At 45.5% G+C, this 14614-nt stretch overlaps 1 protein-coding gene across 2 annotated transcripts; it reads left to right on the forward strand.

The window, feature by feature from the left end:
- The first annotated feature begins 63 nt into the window (after positions 1-63).
- DAP3 (death associated protein 3) lies at positions 64-14612 on the forward strand. Of its 2 annotated transcripts, none has more exons than XM_080570418.1 (14): positions 64-196; positions 443-522; positions 1473-1519; positions 7333-7455; positions 9067-9168; positions 10415-10523; positions 10849-10941; positions 11489-11619; positions 11992-12072; positions 12476-12634; positions 13106-13165; positions 13904-13993; positions 14262-14379; positions 14496-14612. In XM_080570418.1, the coding sequence occupies exons 3-14, from the start codon at positions 1478-1480 to the stop codon at positions 14579-14581; spliced, it is 1194 nt and encodes a 397-aa protein (XP_080426544.1). In that variant the 5' UTR covers positions 64-196; positions 443-522; positions 1473-1477; the 3' UTR covers positions 14582-14612. The 2 variants fall into 2 exon arrangements, with proteins under 2 accessions (XP_080426544.1, XP_080426545.1); XM_080570419.1 differs by having other exon boundaries at positions 82-196; positions 270-522.
- The last annotated feature ends 2 nt before the right edge of the window (positions 14613-14614 follow it).

The raw sequence follows: 14614 nt of genomic DNA on the forward strand, positions 1-14614 counted from the left end.
CCGCGGCCACACCCCGGGGTGGCCCCGCCCCCAGCTCCTCGCCCCGGGGGGGGCGGTGCCGGGATCCGCGGCCGTGCCCCCCGGGTGGGGCCGGCCCGGGCCGAGCCCGCCCCGCGCCGCCTTTGGGCCTCGCGGGGACCCGTAGCGGGCTCGCGCGGGCCGCGGCCTTGCCTCGCCGTGGAGCCTGGCGCCTGAGGTGAGTGCGGGGGCGGGGGGCGGGGGGCAGGAGCGGTTTTAATCTCCTCTTTCCCTGCCGCCCCCCTCTGAAGGAGCGCCAGACTTCCCAGAGGAGCCCTTACGGCGCGCTCTGTGCTTGCGGAGTTCTGTCAGGGCGGCGGGGATGCCCCGAACAAACAGGGACCAGCGCACCTGGCCGTGCTTGAGCCTTGCGAGCCGTGTCTGAGGAAACGGGGCTTCACCCTGCTCTTTGTTATCGTCGCAGCTGGGGCTGGAAACAAACGGGAGCCGTTCCCCTGACGGACTGAGTTTCTTCCCCCCTGCCCGCCGGACGTGCACAGCAAGGTAAAATGACCTGAAAGGCCCTGTGGGCTCATCGCTTCCCTTATTCCCGAAGCAGAAAAACTGGAGCTTGGTCTTCAAATGTGTATTGTGCAGTAGGTGAAAGAATGCAAAGCGTCCTTACAAAACTCCCATCCTTCAGTGGGAGGTTATTTTCTTGTCCCGTGTGCTCACAGCTGTAAGCATTGTCCTGTACAGTCCGAGCAGCTTCAACGTGCTTAGCGTTAGCGCTGCAGTTAACCGTGAGTTCCACAAAGACACAAATTCCTCCTAAGGAATTACAGAGTAATTATCTTGCTTTGACTGTACCATGTGTCTCACCACAACCAAGGATTCTTACAGCATCTCGTTAGGGTATTGTCACTTTCTTCTAAGAAAGTGGATGGAGAAGGCCTTGAATGCTAACGGAGGCGATTTAACTAATTTACTTACGTTTTGGCTCCGTTGCATCACAATTGCTCGAGTGTATTTTTTTTCCTCCTGTCATAACCAAAGATGTCTGAGCAGTAGATACTGATACGTGGTTATGCTGAAGCTGAAAGCATAGAAGCACTTTCAATCTCTTCCTTATTTCAGTTTCTTCAAAATATTCGCTGTGTAGCCCTTGCTGTTACATTTCTAACAGCTGCAGTCAAAATAAATGCCCATCCCCAGGAAAAGAATCTGTCTTCCTCATGAGAAGAATGAAAGATCTTTGCTTATCAAATAAGTTGCTTGTTTTTCTCCCCAAATGCTTTTCCAAAATGGCAACATAACTAATGGAATATTTTTTCAGATAGGCAAATTATGCTGACTAATAGTCAGCTGTATTTCTGTAGAGCAATCTGAGAGCTTGTGTGAATTATTTGTGTGCTTGGACTTTAACCTCTTTGGGCAGGAGTGATTCTCCCCCAGGCTAAGATACATTAATCAAAATAATCAAAACAATGGAAAATTCACTTCTGTCTCTGCAGGAAAAATGCTGAGAAGTCTGAAAGGTCTTGTCTGCCATCCTCTGAAGGTAAGTCTTGTGGCAGTATGATGCTGCTTCCAATACTTCAGCTGTCCTGTGACCTGGAACAACAGTCTACAACTATAAAAAGTGGTGTCTCTTATAAACTGGTCGTGCAAGCTCCCATTACGGAGAGAGACCACTGAGTGTTATTTCTACTTTTCTCTCCATTCCTGTAAACGTGTGGGACAGCAAATGTGTCAGTGAGTCTGGGCAGTTGGCTCAAGTGAGATGGTTGTTAAACGACTGAGTCTAGCATCCTGAAATGTCCAGAATGCTGAAGAGTCTATATCTTTGATACAAGCGTATCCCAGAAAACAGAGAACCTACTTGCTCTGCACTGCTGGAAAATGTAAAGGAAGAAGCCCTTTCTCTTGGTACAGAAGAACCAATCTTTCACAAAGGCTGTGTGTGGCTCTTTCACAAAGCCAAAGATGGCTTAGTGCTTCAGGTGGGTGTAGGAATGTTAGCTCTGTCACAACACTGCAGCAACACTATGTTATTAGTAAAGCTTCCTTGTATTATATGTAGCATAATGAATTGATGTTGCATATCTGGAGTGACTTCCTAAAGGTAAAGAATTTCAGTTGTTTAGTTTTCTGTTGTCTTTGAAATGTTTTTTCATTAGTACGTAGTGATTATGCACCCGTTGAAGAGGAAGACTGTTAAAGTCCTTGCTTCTGGAGACGAGATCCTGGTTGTTACAGTACGGGGTTTATCATGGCAGCCTGTATGAAATCAGCAGTCTTTTCTAGAGACTTATATGTAGCATCATGCAGGAACAGCTCCACCTTATGGCACATGACTTTATGATTAATCTCCATGTACCACGTGATAGTTTGCTGCCATTTCAGGGATTTGAGTTAAACTACTGTCCTTTTGCAGGTGGAAACTTACTATAAAGTCCACTCTATGTTGTTAGGATAAGCTGTGTTAAAAGATGACACGACAATGTGAGAGCTTTGCATGCATGTTAAGATTTGCTATGCAGACCTACAGTGAGCCAGAAAGGTGTATGCACGTGTTTCTGTCATTCTGTGTAAAGCGAGGGGATCAGTGTTAAGCACTGTCCTCTGTTCAGGAGAAGGGACCAAGTGATGTGTTGCTTGCTACTCCAGAAAGTCAGAATATATAATGCATTAAAACTGATATTTTAGGTCATTCAAAGGTACTCTTCTGTAGCCTTGTTTTATCCAGATGTGCCTATGCCTAAGGCCAACAAGGCAAGCATCCTGGTGGGGGTCTGTTACAGACTGCCAAACCAGGATGAGGAGACGGATGAGGAATTCTACAGGCAGCTGGCAGAAGTTGCGAAATCGTCAGCTCTTGTCCTCGTGGGGGACTTCAACTTCCCAGACATATCCTGGACATGCAGTACAGCTCAGAGGAAGCAGTCTAGGAGGTTTCTGGAGAGCGTGGAAGATAGATTCCTGACACAGCTGGTTAGTGAGCTTACCAGGGGAGGTGCCCCGCTGGACCCTCTGTTCACAAACAGAGAAGGACTGGTGGGAGGTGTGGTGGTCGGGAGCTGTCTTGGGCAGAGTGACCACAGAATGGTAGAGTTCTCTATTTCTGGCGAAGTCAGGAGGGGGGCCAGTAAGACCGCTGTCTTAGACTTCCGGAGGGCAGACTTTGAGCTGTTCAGGACACTGGTTGGCAGAGTCCCTTGGGAGGTGGTTCTGAAGGGCAGAGGAGTCCAGGAAGGCTGGGCAGTCCTCAAGAAGGAGATCTTAAAGGCTCAAGAGTGGTCTGTCCCCACGTGCCCAAAGAGGAGCCGGCACAGAAGAAGACCAGCCTGGCTGAACAGAGAGCTGTGGCTAGAGCTTAGGAAAAAAAAAGAGGGTTTATGATCTTTGGAAAAGAGGGCAGGCCACTCAGAAGGATTATAAGGATGTGTAAGGATGTGTAGGGACAAAATTAGAAAGGCCAAAGCTCATCTGGAGCTCAATCTGGCTACTGCTGTTAAAGACAACAGAAAATGTTTTTATAAATACATTAACACAAAAAGGAGGACTAAGGAGAATCTCCATCCTTTACTGGATGCGGAGGGGAAACTTAGTTACAAGAGATGAGGAAAAGGCTGAGGTGCTTAATGCCTTCTTGGCCTCACTCTTTAGTGGCAAGACCAGTTGTTCTCTAGATAACCAGCAGCCTGAGCTGGTGGAAGGGGATGAGGAGCAGGATGTGGCCCTCATAATCCACAAGGAAATGGTTGGTGACCTGCTACATCACTTGGATGTACACGAGTCGATGGGGCCAGATGGGATCCACCCGAGGGTGCTGAGAGAACTGGCGGAAGAGCTGGCCAAGCCGCTTTCCATCATTTATCAGCAGTCCTGGCTATCAGGGGAGGTCCCAGTCGCCTGGTGGCTAGCAAACGTGACGCCCATCTACAAGAAGGGCCGGAGGGTAGACCCGGGGAACTATAGGCCTGTTAGTTTGACCTCAGTGCCAGAGAAGCTCATGGAGCAGATTATCTTGAGTGTCATCACGTGGCACTTAAAGGGCAAGCAGGTGATCAGGCCCAGTCAGCATGGGTTTATGAAGGGCAGGTCCTGCTTGACGAACCTGATCTCCTTCTGTGACAAAGTGACGCGCTTGGTGGATGAGGGAAAGGCTGTGGATGTGGTCTACCTCAATTTCAGTAAGGCTTTTGACAGCGTTTTCCACAGTATTCTCCTCGAGAAACTGGCTGCTCTTGGCTTGGACTGGCGTACGCTTTGCTGGGTTGGAAACTGGCTGTGTAGCCGGGCCCAAAGAGTTGTGGTGAATGGAGTCGAATCCAGTTGGAGGCCGGTCACTAGTGGAGTCCCCCAGGGCTCAGTGCTGGGGCCAGTCCTCTTCAATATCTTTATCGATGAGCTGGATGAGGGGATTGAGTGCACCCTCAGTAAGTTTGCAGATGACACCAAGTTAGGTGCGTGTGTCGATCTGCTCGAGGGTAGGAAGGCTCTGCAGGAGGATCTGGATAGGCTGGACCGATGGGCTGAGGCCAACTGCGTGAGGTTCAACAAGGCCAAGTGCCGGGTCCTGCATCTGGGGCGTAACAACCCCAAGCAGAGCTACAGGCTGGGAGATGAGTGGCTGGAAAGCTGCCTGGCCGAGAAGGACCTGGGAGTACTGGTTGACAGTTGGCTGAATATGAGCCAGCAGTGTGCTCAGGTGGCCAAGAAGGCCAACAGCATCCTGGCCTGCATAAGCAGCAGTGTGGCCAGCAGGGCTAGGGAGGTGATTGTCCCCCTGTACTCGGCTCTGGTGAGGCCGCACCTCGAGTACTGTGTTCAGTTTTGGGCCCCTCGCTACAAGAAGGACATGGAGGTGCTTGAGGGAGTCCAGAGAAGGGCAACGAAGCTGGTGAGGGGTCTGGAGAACAAGTCTTACGAGGAGCGGCTGAGGGAGCTGGGATTGTTCAGCCTGGAGAAGAGGAGGCTCAGGGGTGACCTCATCGCTCTCTACAGGTACCTTAAAGGAGGCTGTAGCGAGTTCTCCCTGTGCCTGGTGACAGGACGAGGGGGAATGGGCTAAAGTTGTGCCAGGGGAGGTTTAGGTTGGATATTAGGAAGAACTTCTTTACTGAAAGGGTTGTTAGGCATTGGAATAGCCTGCCCAGGGAAGTGGTTGAGTCACCATCCCTGGAGGTCTTTAAGAGACGTTTAGACGTAGAGCTTAGTGATATGGTTTAGTGGAGGACTTGTTAGTGTTAGGTCAGAGGTTGGACTAGGTGATCTTGGAGGTCTCTTCCAACCTAGATGATTCTGTGATTCTTTGCATGAATTTTGTAAAGGGAAACACAGTAATTCACAAAATGCAAGTCTGTGTCTCTGAAATCCAGATAACTGTTAGTAGCGTGGAATTCTCTCACTCTAGGACCTTACCTTGGTTTGGTAGCACTTTGAAGACTTAGGAAGGATTTCATGTCTGCATGTACTTAGAAGCTGCGTCTACAGCCCAGCATGATCTCAAGTCCACCGTGGAAAAGTTCCAAACCACTGGAAGGCTACGTAGTGATTATGAGGAAGATGTCATGCTAAGGGGCAAACAAGTGATATTCTAAAACGGTATCTTTCCAAGACTCTGTAATGTAAAGATGGGGTCTGTTCTGCTGATAAAAAATAGAAATTCTGCGTATCTGGCTGTGAGAACAGAGATCTGGACTTCATGACAAAGTCCCTCTCACGCTTGCATCCTGTCTTACCATGCTGTCTCCTACTCCTTTCGCAGGACTTCCTAGTAACGGGCTTTTGTACCGCAAAGGCTTTGTGTGGTACTCCAGGTAGAAGATGCCCACAGTGCAGTAACCTTGTCTTTTCTCTTAAACGAGCAGAACACACGGCCCTAAGACATCCACTTGTGATTTGAGGAGGCGGGAGCATAAAATGCTCAAAGAAAATGAGAGAGCCTGAAATTCTAGGCTAAGAATGACCTAGGGGTGAAATGTTCTGGGTGAATGGGTGACAATAGTTGCGCATTGTACTTATTCATGTATTAAATTAGCACCTTAGTGTCTTGCTCCAGGCTGTAAATTAAGTCACTTTAGAATAGCCAAATAAGATATCCTAACTGATCATTTGAATTTAAGGAGGAAAAGAACACTGTGGGAACAAGAGAAGATGGTATTAAAATGTGATGATAAAAATCAATATTTATTGTTCTTCCATATTTACACCGCCGCTGTTCGTTATATAGGTACACAGTATTGAGTGCAAGACTGTTAACTCCTTCCTTCCCCCCCCTTTTTTTTTTAAATAATGTGCTGAAATGCTGATTGAAGAGTCCATTGTGTACTTAAAGGGGGATGTGGGGTAATCCGACATCACACTTTCTTCTGAGCCCTTGTGGCTCTCAGATGACCCCCTGAGGAAAACTCGGGTGACAGCAGAATTGCATCATGCTGCGTAGAACTGCAACAGCTGTTCCTGTCTCTAAACTTGAGTTTAGGACTACTCTCAACTACGCACACAGACAAAATAGGAAAATACTTGCTCTGTTTATACTTGGGGCCTGCAACTGTTCCAGTCAGTAATATGGAGGGTAGCTTTCAGTTTTGGTTGCTTTGGTCACAGCTGCTGGAATATAAGCATTTTTTATTCATTGATGAATCTGTTTTTTTCATATTTTCTTGCACTGTAACATAATAAAATGCTTGTCCTTCTACTGCTCGCTCTTACCTGTTCTGGCTGGGCTTTATGGGCATGCTTCAGGAGTCTGTCTATGGAGAAAAGAATTAATCAGCTTAGCTGGCTGTTTCAGTTTCTCAGCCACATCTGTATTATAATGAAAGAGTCTGTATGCGGGGACACAGTTAGGAAAATCAGTGCAGGGAATGTAATTATAAATATCAAATAGTGGGCAGCGCTGTGCTAATCCCTCAATAATTGAGGTGATTATGGATTACCAGACAGCTTGAATTTTCAAGGTAGTAGCTACTGTTCATCAGTGTAGGCAGAAACACTATGGGAACTTCCCAGCAATAAGGCCCCAATGGCTGTACGTGTGCTCTTAAGCAACCTCAAAGGGGATAACTCGTTTTGGTGCAGGATTTGGCTCGTTAGATGACCTAAGTGAACGGAAACAGTTTAGAAGCAGGCATCTAAATATGAAATGTGGTTTTAAAGCGCTTGTTTTTTTCATGACGAGTTTACACTCTAATCGTGAATTTGTCTTCTGATTGCAGAGACTTCTGCCCTGTGTTGCGTGTTACCTAGAGCCTATCACAATGTGCATGCAGTGGGTGCACAAAACAAACTCCTGTCTGGTTTTCACTGCTACCAGTCTTTGACTGCTGAGAAGTTGGTTGTCTGATTGCATTTTTCTTTCTGTAGTTGGACCACGGATATGCTCTCCATACAGCAGCCAAAGATTGCTTAAGTTCTGTCCTCAGCCAGGATGTCCAAATCCCAGCAGAAAGACCAAGAGCAGTTTTCTATACCAACGAGACTGACCCGGTGAGTAACTGCCAGGATTGTTATTGTCAAACAGCAGGTATGTACATCCCAACAGTCTGTGGATGTGACGGAGCCAGGAGTGCTTACCGGGGCTGTGTTGTTCTGGTAAGCATCAGGGAAAGCAGCACAGAGACCTAGTAACAGGTACCTAGACCATGATGCCCAGCCCAAAGGAAAACAGGCAATGGCTGTGCAGTTTAAAACAATACAGGGCCGGTCCTCTGCCTCAAAGCTCCTGGGAACAAGTATTGATTCCTTCTCTATAGTTGCGTAGATGAAATAGCCACATCTGAGGCTCTGCAATATACAGTTTTAGCTTGTCATCAGACACCATTAATTTCAACTCCAAGGTTATCCTTCCCTGACTAACCTCCCCAAATTGCCTATGGAGGGGGATAAAAAATACACCCCAGATGACTTCAGCACAGGATAGCTCTCCAGTCTTCATCTCGAGCACAAAATGAAGTGGGATAAAGGAATGGAATAAGCCTTTGAGATGCTTTTCTGCTGCCTCTGTAATTGGAGTCTTTCAATACTGATTCCTCTGGGGTCTCTATGGAAACAGCAGCATGCAGATGATCTTGCTCATGTGGTCGGAGCGTCTCTATAGATTGCACAGGAGAGTCCAGATGGCAAGAATTGTCTCCACTGTCCTGTACCTACAATTTATGTTGCCAGGCAACTGGCTTTGGCATTCTGGCTTCACGTGCTGATGTTTGGCGACATCCACCATTGCTTACTAATTTATCAGATCAGCATTCCTCAGACTTGCTGTATTGCAGATCGCATGTTGCAGCGGATCAGCTCCGCTGGCTTGCTTCATCAGCAAACCCGATAGTTCTAAGTGCAGTCATACTTGTGCACAGTAAAGACCCATTAAAAATGGATTAAGAAGGCCAGACAAAAACTAAATTTTTAATAAGACTTAGCATTTATATACCTTTCCATTAGCAAAACTCAAAGTGACTAAACATGATGATAAAGATACTGACCCACTTTGCAGGTGTAGGAGCTGAAGAGTGAAGGAATTTGCCTGAAGTTACGCAGTGGGTCAGTGATGAAAATGAGAATAAAAATGATCTCTGGAGTACTGCCTGTCTATTCCAGTCCATAGATAACGCTGCCATGCAAAAACACAGCTGCTGCTAGTCTGTGTCAAATGGAGATACACGCTCCTTAATCAAGTAACAGATACTTAGTGAAATTATCTAGTTGCAGACCTGAAGTACACTTGAATCTAGCAGACAACTCAGAGGGCAACCACATTACTGTTCGGGTATTGCGGTGATCAGAAGTACAAGCGGACTAATAAAAGATTACATAAATTCATAAAGCACAGGGCTGCGGGTGCCCACAAAACAATGGCTCATACACAAGTTGAAGTAATCTGTTTCTTGCCTGGTAGGATATACTTTAGACTGTTCCTAAGCATCTGCCAGTAATTTTCTGATACTATTTCTGCCTTGCTTTAATATTCAAGTTCTTCTGACTCTCCGTAAGCATCTACTCGTTTTGATTGAGCGTTCCCTCCCAAGCCTTCTGGGTGCAGAAGAGGTCAGACTATCTAATCAGACTATCTGGAGCCTTACAGTTTGCAATTTACCTTCCCAGGCCAACCACACAGAACACCACGAGGGTCGCCACTATAGCATTCCTCTTGAGGAGGTGAAAGCTGTTTTTCCACATGGACTGCCCTACCGTTTCCAGCAGCAGGTACTTTTGTCTTAAAGTAGATTTGTAGGGAGTGGACTGGTACTAGGGAAGAACCGATCTATCAACTGCCATGCTTTTCTGTTGGAATAAGACAGAGTGGTAGGTGTGCTGATTATTCAGCTGAAAAAAATATGCAAGAATGCAATTATTCCTGGTCCTCAGCAGCATTTTCTACATCTCAAAGATACAAGTCAGTCTAACCAAAACAGTGGCAGAAGAACACGTGGATTCTACCTTAGGCAACATTCCTTCCAATGTTTTTCACCTGTAACTTTTGAATGCATAATGAATTACAGAAATATTTTTCCACAATTACGTTTCTGTATGAAATGGGGTAGCGCAAGAAATAATCTTACCAGCGACAGACGTCTTGCTTCTTGATTTCTGTTGTGAGACTGATCGTGCCATGACTGGATCAGGCTTTGTAAACACGTAACATAGACTGACTGACTTTAGGAACAGATTTCTTATCCAAGTTAGCAATTCTAGGTGGTCAGATCTTGATTCATTGATGCTATTGAAGCACTAACCACTTTTAGTCTTGCACTCACTAGCTTTCCTACACTCAGCATTTTCCCAATTCAGACTGCAGTTGGAACCTCTTAATTTCTCAATGTGCCTGTTGTTAGGCTTAAGATAACACAGTAGGGAGAGCGTGTCTACTACTACAGCTTGGTAGCTTGCAATATTCAAGGCTTGGGTCTGTAAGAAACATTTTTAATATTACAGAAAAGACGGGAAATGAAAAGATAACATTCTTTAACATCTTAGATGCTTGGCTGTTTGATAACAGGCTTGATGAAGTATTACAACTATTTATCCAAGGCTTGGGAACACTGAGAAATACAGAAGTATTGTTTAGGTTTTATATTTGAAAGTAGTTGGCTGTTTTTTCAGCCTGAGATTACAGAAGAACCTCAGTGTAAATTGCTGTGTTTCTGGTAAAATCACCTCTTTACAAATTTGTTCTGTTCTAGTCTGGGAGATTGAGAGACCAGAGTGCAGACTGGTTAGAACTACCATAGAAGTTTGATGTGGAACTTAGAACGGCCCTTCTGAATATATTAGAGATGGTTGTATAGAGCAACAGCAGAAATGTCACGATGAACCAAGGCATAATGGAGTTTTCCTTCTGCTGGCACCATCCGGGAAGGACCCTTGACAGTATCAGAGACGGAGTCATGCTAGGAACAGCTGTTGTGTGCTGGCATGTGGCTTCTTATTCATGTTCTGTTCCTTTTTTCAGGTGAAGACCTTCAATGAAGCCTGCCTGATGGTGCGAAAACCAGCTTTAGAACTTTTCACTTACCTGAAAAACTCCAACTTTGCCCACCCAGCTGTCAGATATGTGATCTGTATCTTTTATCACTTACTTGATAGTAGAATGCAAGTTAAACACAAGCAGGTGAGATTACACACATGACGAGATCACACACATTTGATTACTGCTGAGTACCGTGGTTTAGTCTTCAGGGAGTGGTTCTACCATGCCTGTTGTCAGCAAAAACTCCTCTGAGGAGTTCCTGAAGCTTGTCTGTGGCACAAATAAATGTGTACAAGTCTGACTTAAGGTCCACAAACAGTGGTATCAGCACAGCTGAGGGAATGGCTATCAATTAACAGTCAACTAATGCTCATTAGCGTTTTGTTGGAGACTTTCCTTGATAGACTGTGTTGGAGATGGTGAGAGAGGAACAGGGAAAACCATGACCCTGTGCCATGTGGTTCACTACTGCGCGAGGCAAGGCTGGCTGGTGCTGCACATCCCAGATGGTAAGACCACTGATGCTGTCTGTAACTACATCAAATACACTTGCCTATCTGGAATATGCTGCTTCAAGAGAAAGCTGCAGGGTAGGCCAGTGCAAATTATCTTTGTTTTTCTGTAGTGGAGAAGGTTTACTAAGCACACAAAAAAAACCATCAACAAAATAAAGTGGAACATAATGTGGCGTTCATCTAGAAGAAGGGTTCTAAGGAGGACCTGGGGAACTACAGGCCTGTCAGCCTGACCTCGGTGCCAGGAGAGGTGATGGAACAGGTCATTTTGAATGCAATAACACAGCATGTGCAAGACAAGTAGGGTATCAGGCCCAGTCAGCATGCATTCATGAAAGGCAAGTCCTGCCTGAGCAACCTCATCTCCTTCTACGACCAGGTGACCTACCTGGTGCATGAGGGAAAGGCTATTGAAGTAGTCTACCTAGACTTCAGCATATTCTTTCTATGTAGCAGAATAAGGATAAGAGAGAGAGACCCTTCCATCCAATTTATACAATTATTGTAACTAAAAATGGCAACTGTTTTCTTTTGCTTACAGCTCATCTCTGGGTGAAAAACTGCAAGGAGCTTATGCAGTCTTCCTATAAAAAGGAGCGGCTTGATCAGCCTTTGCAAGCATCTTCCTGGCTCAAGAATTTCAAAACCTCAAATGAGCACTTTCTAAAAGAGGTTTGTAGAGTTGTCTTGGTTAGTAGCTAAGAACTATCCACAGGATTGTTTCTCAGGAACTACATGTGCATGTGCTTCCAGTCTTTTAAGACCTGGACGTGAAATCTAGACTTGCACATTTTTGAGAAATGCTTCATGTATTAACGCATGTACTCATATTGCATACAAACCCTACCCATCACTAGAATGCAATTTTTTGTAGAGAAAGAAGTACTATAAATCCCCCTCTGGGGATGGCTATTTGAGCTGAATTCTTTGCACATATTCTGCACTAGACTTTAATGCCAGAAAAGAAGCAGGAATCTTGCCATCCAGAGCTGCGAAGCTACCTCTGTGCTCCCTCATTCCTGATTTAATTCTTCTCTTACACAGATAAAAACACAACAAAAATATGTATGGGGCAAACGAGAAAGTACGGAGCAGGGCAGACCACTGGGTGAAGTGGTAGAACAGGTAAGGAGTAACAACCATTTCTGGCTTTGTCTTGCCTTTTATTAGAAAATTTCATCATTGCATTTGTAAAACAATACTGCTTCTAAAAAAAACAACTTACAAACAGTATTCTAGGAAGCGGAAGGCATTTTCCTATCAACAAGGTCACTATAAAAACCATAATGGAAGTTGCGATGGATCTCTAAAGGGATATGTAGACCCAACTTGAATAGAAGCAAAAATCAGAACTTTCAAGTTCCTACGTTGTTTACTATGACACCAGGTTGCTCCTTTGAAAGGAAAGAACAGACTTGACTGTTGTTACATCTTCCTTACCACTTAGGAAGGACAGATAGTGCCCAGAGCTGCCAACATCATCTATTGACGAGAACAACCTGAGTTATGTTTCTTTTCCTACTCTAAGGGTTTAGCTCGAGTGAGGAGTGCCAGCGATGCTGTAGGGGTGGTGCTGAAAGAGATAAAGCAGCAATGTCATCTTGGTTCGTTTAGAGTTCTTGTGGCAGTGGATGGCGTCAACGCGCTCTGGGGAAGGACTACGTTAAAAAAAGAAGACAAAAGCCCTGTAAGAAGTGATTTGCTCCGATGAAATTTCTGTGTATATAGCTGTACTGCAAGGGAGAGCAGGGGAGGGTGTATTGTTTGAAGTTCAAGAGTAATCCCTACTGTAGAACTTCTTATACGTAGTAAGGTACACATTTGGCTTGTCGCCTATAGTAAAATGCATGTTTGGCTTTGCTAGCTCAGAGGGACCTGCAGAATACATGCTGTTCTTTACACATTTTTTGCTGAAGAAAGTTCTCTCAATAAGAAGAAGGGATGTATACATAGTGTTTTGGTAGGAAAGGTTTGGGCACTTCTCCATGTAACATTACCAGGGCTGAATAGTGCTAAGTAAAAGCAAAGGAAAAAAATGCACCTAAATGATGCACACGAGAGATTTCCACTCTAGTTTAAAGTGGGGGGAGAAGAATTTATTTCTTGGATGAAAACTACTGGCAAAAAAAAAAAAGTCATACCAGACAATTTTCATTAGGTTTCTCCAGAGGAGCTGACACTAGTGTACAACCTAAGGAAGATGATGATGAATAACTGGGTGAGTCTTGTTCTTTACCTTCGGGTGCCTTATTTGCAGCAATTAAAGCTACGTGCTGGTAAGTGTAAAGCTGCAAACTAACATCGTGCTATTTCTTCAGTGAAGAGGAGCATAAGCACAATGCGACTGTTTAGGGTTAGTATCTCATCAATGTTTCTGACATCGGCCAGCAGCAGCTGTGTGTACCAGAGTATAAGAACAGCTTAAATGTGTAGTGATGATTTTCTTGAATGCCAAACTCCAGTTTGACTCACACTTCCTGAGGTAGCAGTTTTTAAAAACTCTTAATAACATTTTGTTTTATGATTTTGTTGAACTAATGAGAACTTTTAGTTTCTAGAAACTGTTAAACTTCGTGCTGTAGGAGGTTAATTCCTTCTGCTGCTTTTTCAGTCCCTTGCATGTTAATCTCTCAGGTAGTCTTCAGATTTAAATGTATACAGAGAATTTCTTTTAAAAGTCTCTTCGATGTTTCAGGTGTCATTCTTACTCATAAATGCCATTCATGTTTCAGTGCCGACACTTAAACACCAGCTCTCTTTCCTGTGCTGCATGTATACTTGGAATAGCCACGATTAACATACTTAGGAGCATTATATTGGGTCCATTACACAGAATTTTGGAATTGAAGTAACTGTGAGAACAGGGAAGAAAGGACCTCACTTGTTTAGAATCTGTAACTATTTCACAAATGCAAAGTTTGCAGGTAAAATATGCTGTAATCTACATCTCTTTTAGAATGGAGGTGCTATTGTGACAACACTTAGCCAGACTGGCTCTCTATTCAAACCAAGTTCTGCATATTTGCCCCATGAGTTACTAGGAAAGGTGAGTTGTCTTTTTTTTTTTTTTCTTCCCTTTCTTTCACATTAGAAAACAAACAGAAATCCTTGTTTTGGAACTGTATTCAGGTCCAAAGATTGCAGGCTTTCTTTAATCATCTTCAGATCACGCGCATCGTTAGTTTCCTTTGCTTAATTCTGTGTGAGCTTGCCCCTTGCAGACAGCTCCACCAGTGCCACGAAGCTGTGCCCGTGTGCTCCTGACTGTCGGCAGCCTTCCTTTTGGCACTCTCAGGCTTCCCTTTCCCTTCCAGGAAGGATTCGACGCTTTGGATCCTTTTGTCCCTGTCCTAGTTCCCAACTACAGCCAGCGGGAATTTGAGAGCTGCTACCACTACTACCTCCATCGGAAATGGCTTCAGCACGAGCAAGGTGCGGCCTGAGCCGGCCGAGGGCCGGGCAGAGGCGGGCCGGGGGGGATGCCGAGGGTCGGGGCCGGCCGCGGAGCCGCAGCCTCAGCGCCCCTTCTCGTCCCTCTTGTCTTGCAGCGCGCACGGAGGCCGGCAAGGAGGAGCTGCGCTTCCTGAGCGGCTCCAACCCGCAGCAGCTGGAGCGCCTGGCGGGGCCGCTGTAGCGCCATCAATAAAGGGCGGAGCCGCTCCCGGTG

The sequence above is a fragment of the Anser brachyrhynchus genome, assembly GCF_964034855.1.
Source record: "Anser brachyrhynchus genome assembly, chromosome: 28".
Classification (NCBI taxonomy): domain Eukaryota; kingdom Metazoa; phylum Chordata; class Aves; order Anseriformes; family Anatidae; genus Anser; species Anser brachyrhynchus.

Bases quoted from the DNA above. Each gene is read 5' to 3' on its own strand.
- DAP3 (XM_080570418.1), top strand. From the start codon at position 1,478: ATGCTGAGAAGTCTGAAAGGTCTTGTCTGCCATCCTCTGAAG. The intron at 7,456-9,066 runs GTGAGTAACTGC...TTACCTTCCCAG, and splicing joins ATACCAACGAGACTGACCCG to GCCAACCACACAGAACACCA. The intron at 9,169-10,414 runs GTACTTTTGTCT...TCCTTTTTTCAG, and splicing joins CCTACCGTTTCCAGCAGCAG to GTGAAGACCTTCAATGAAGC.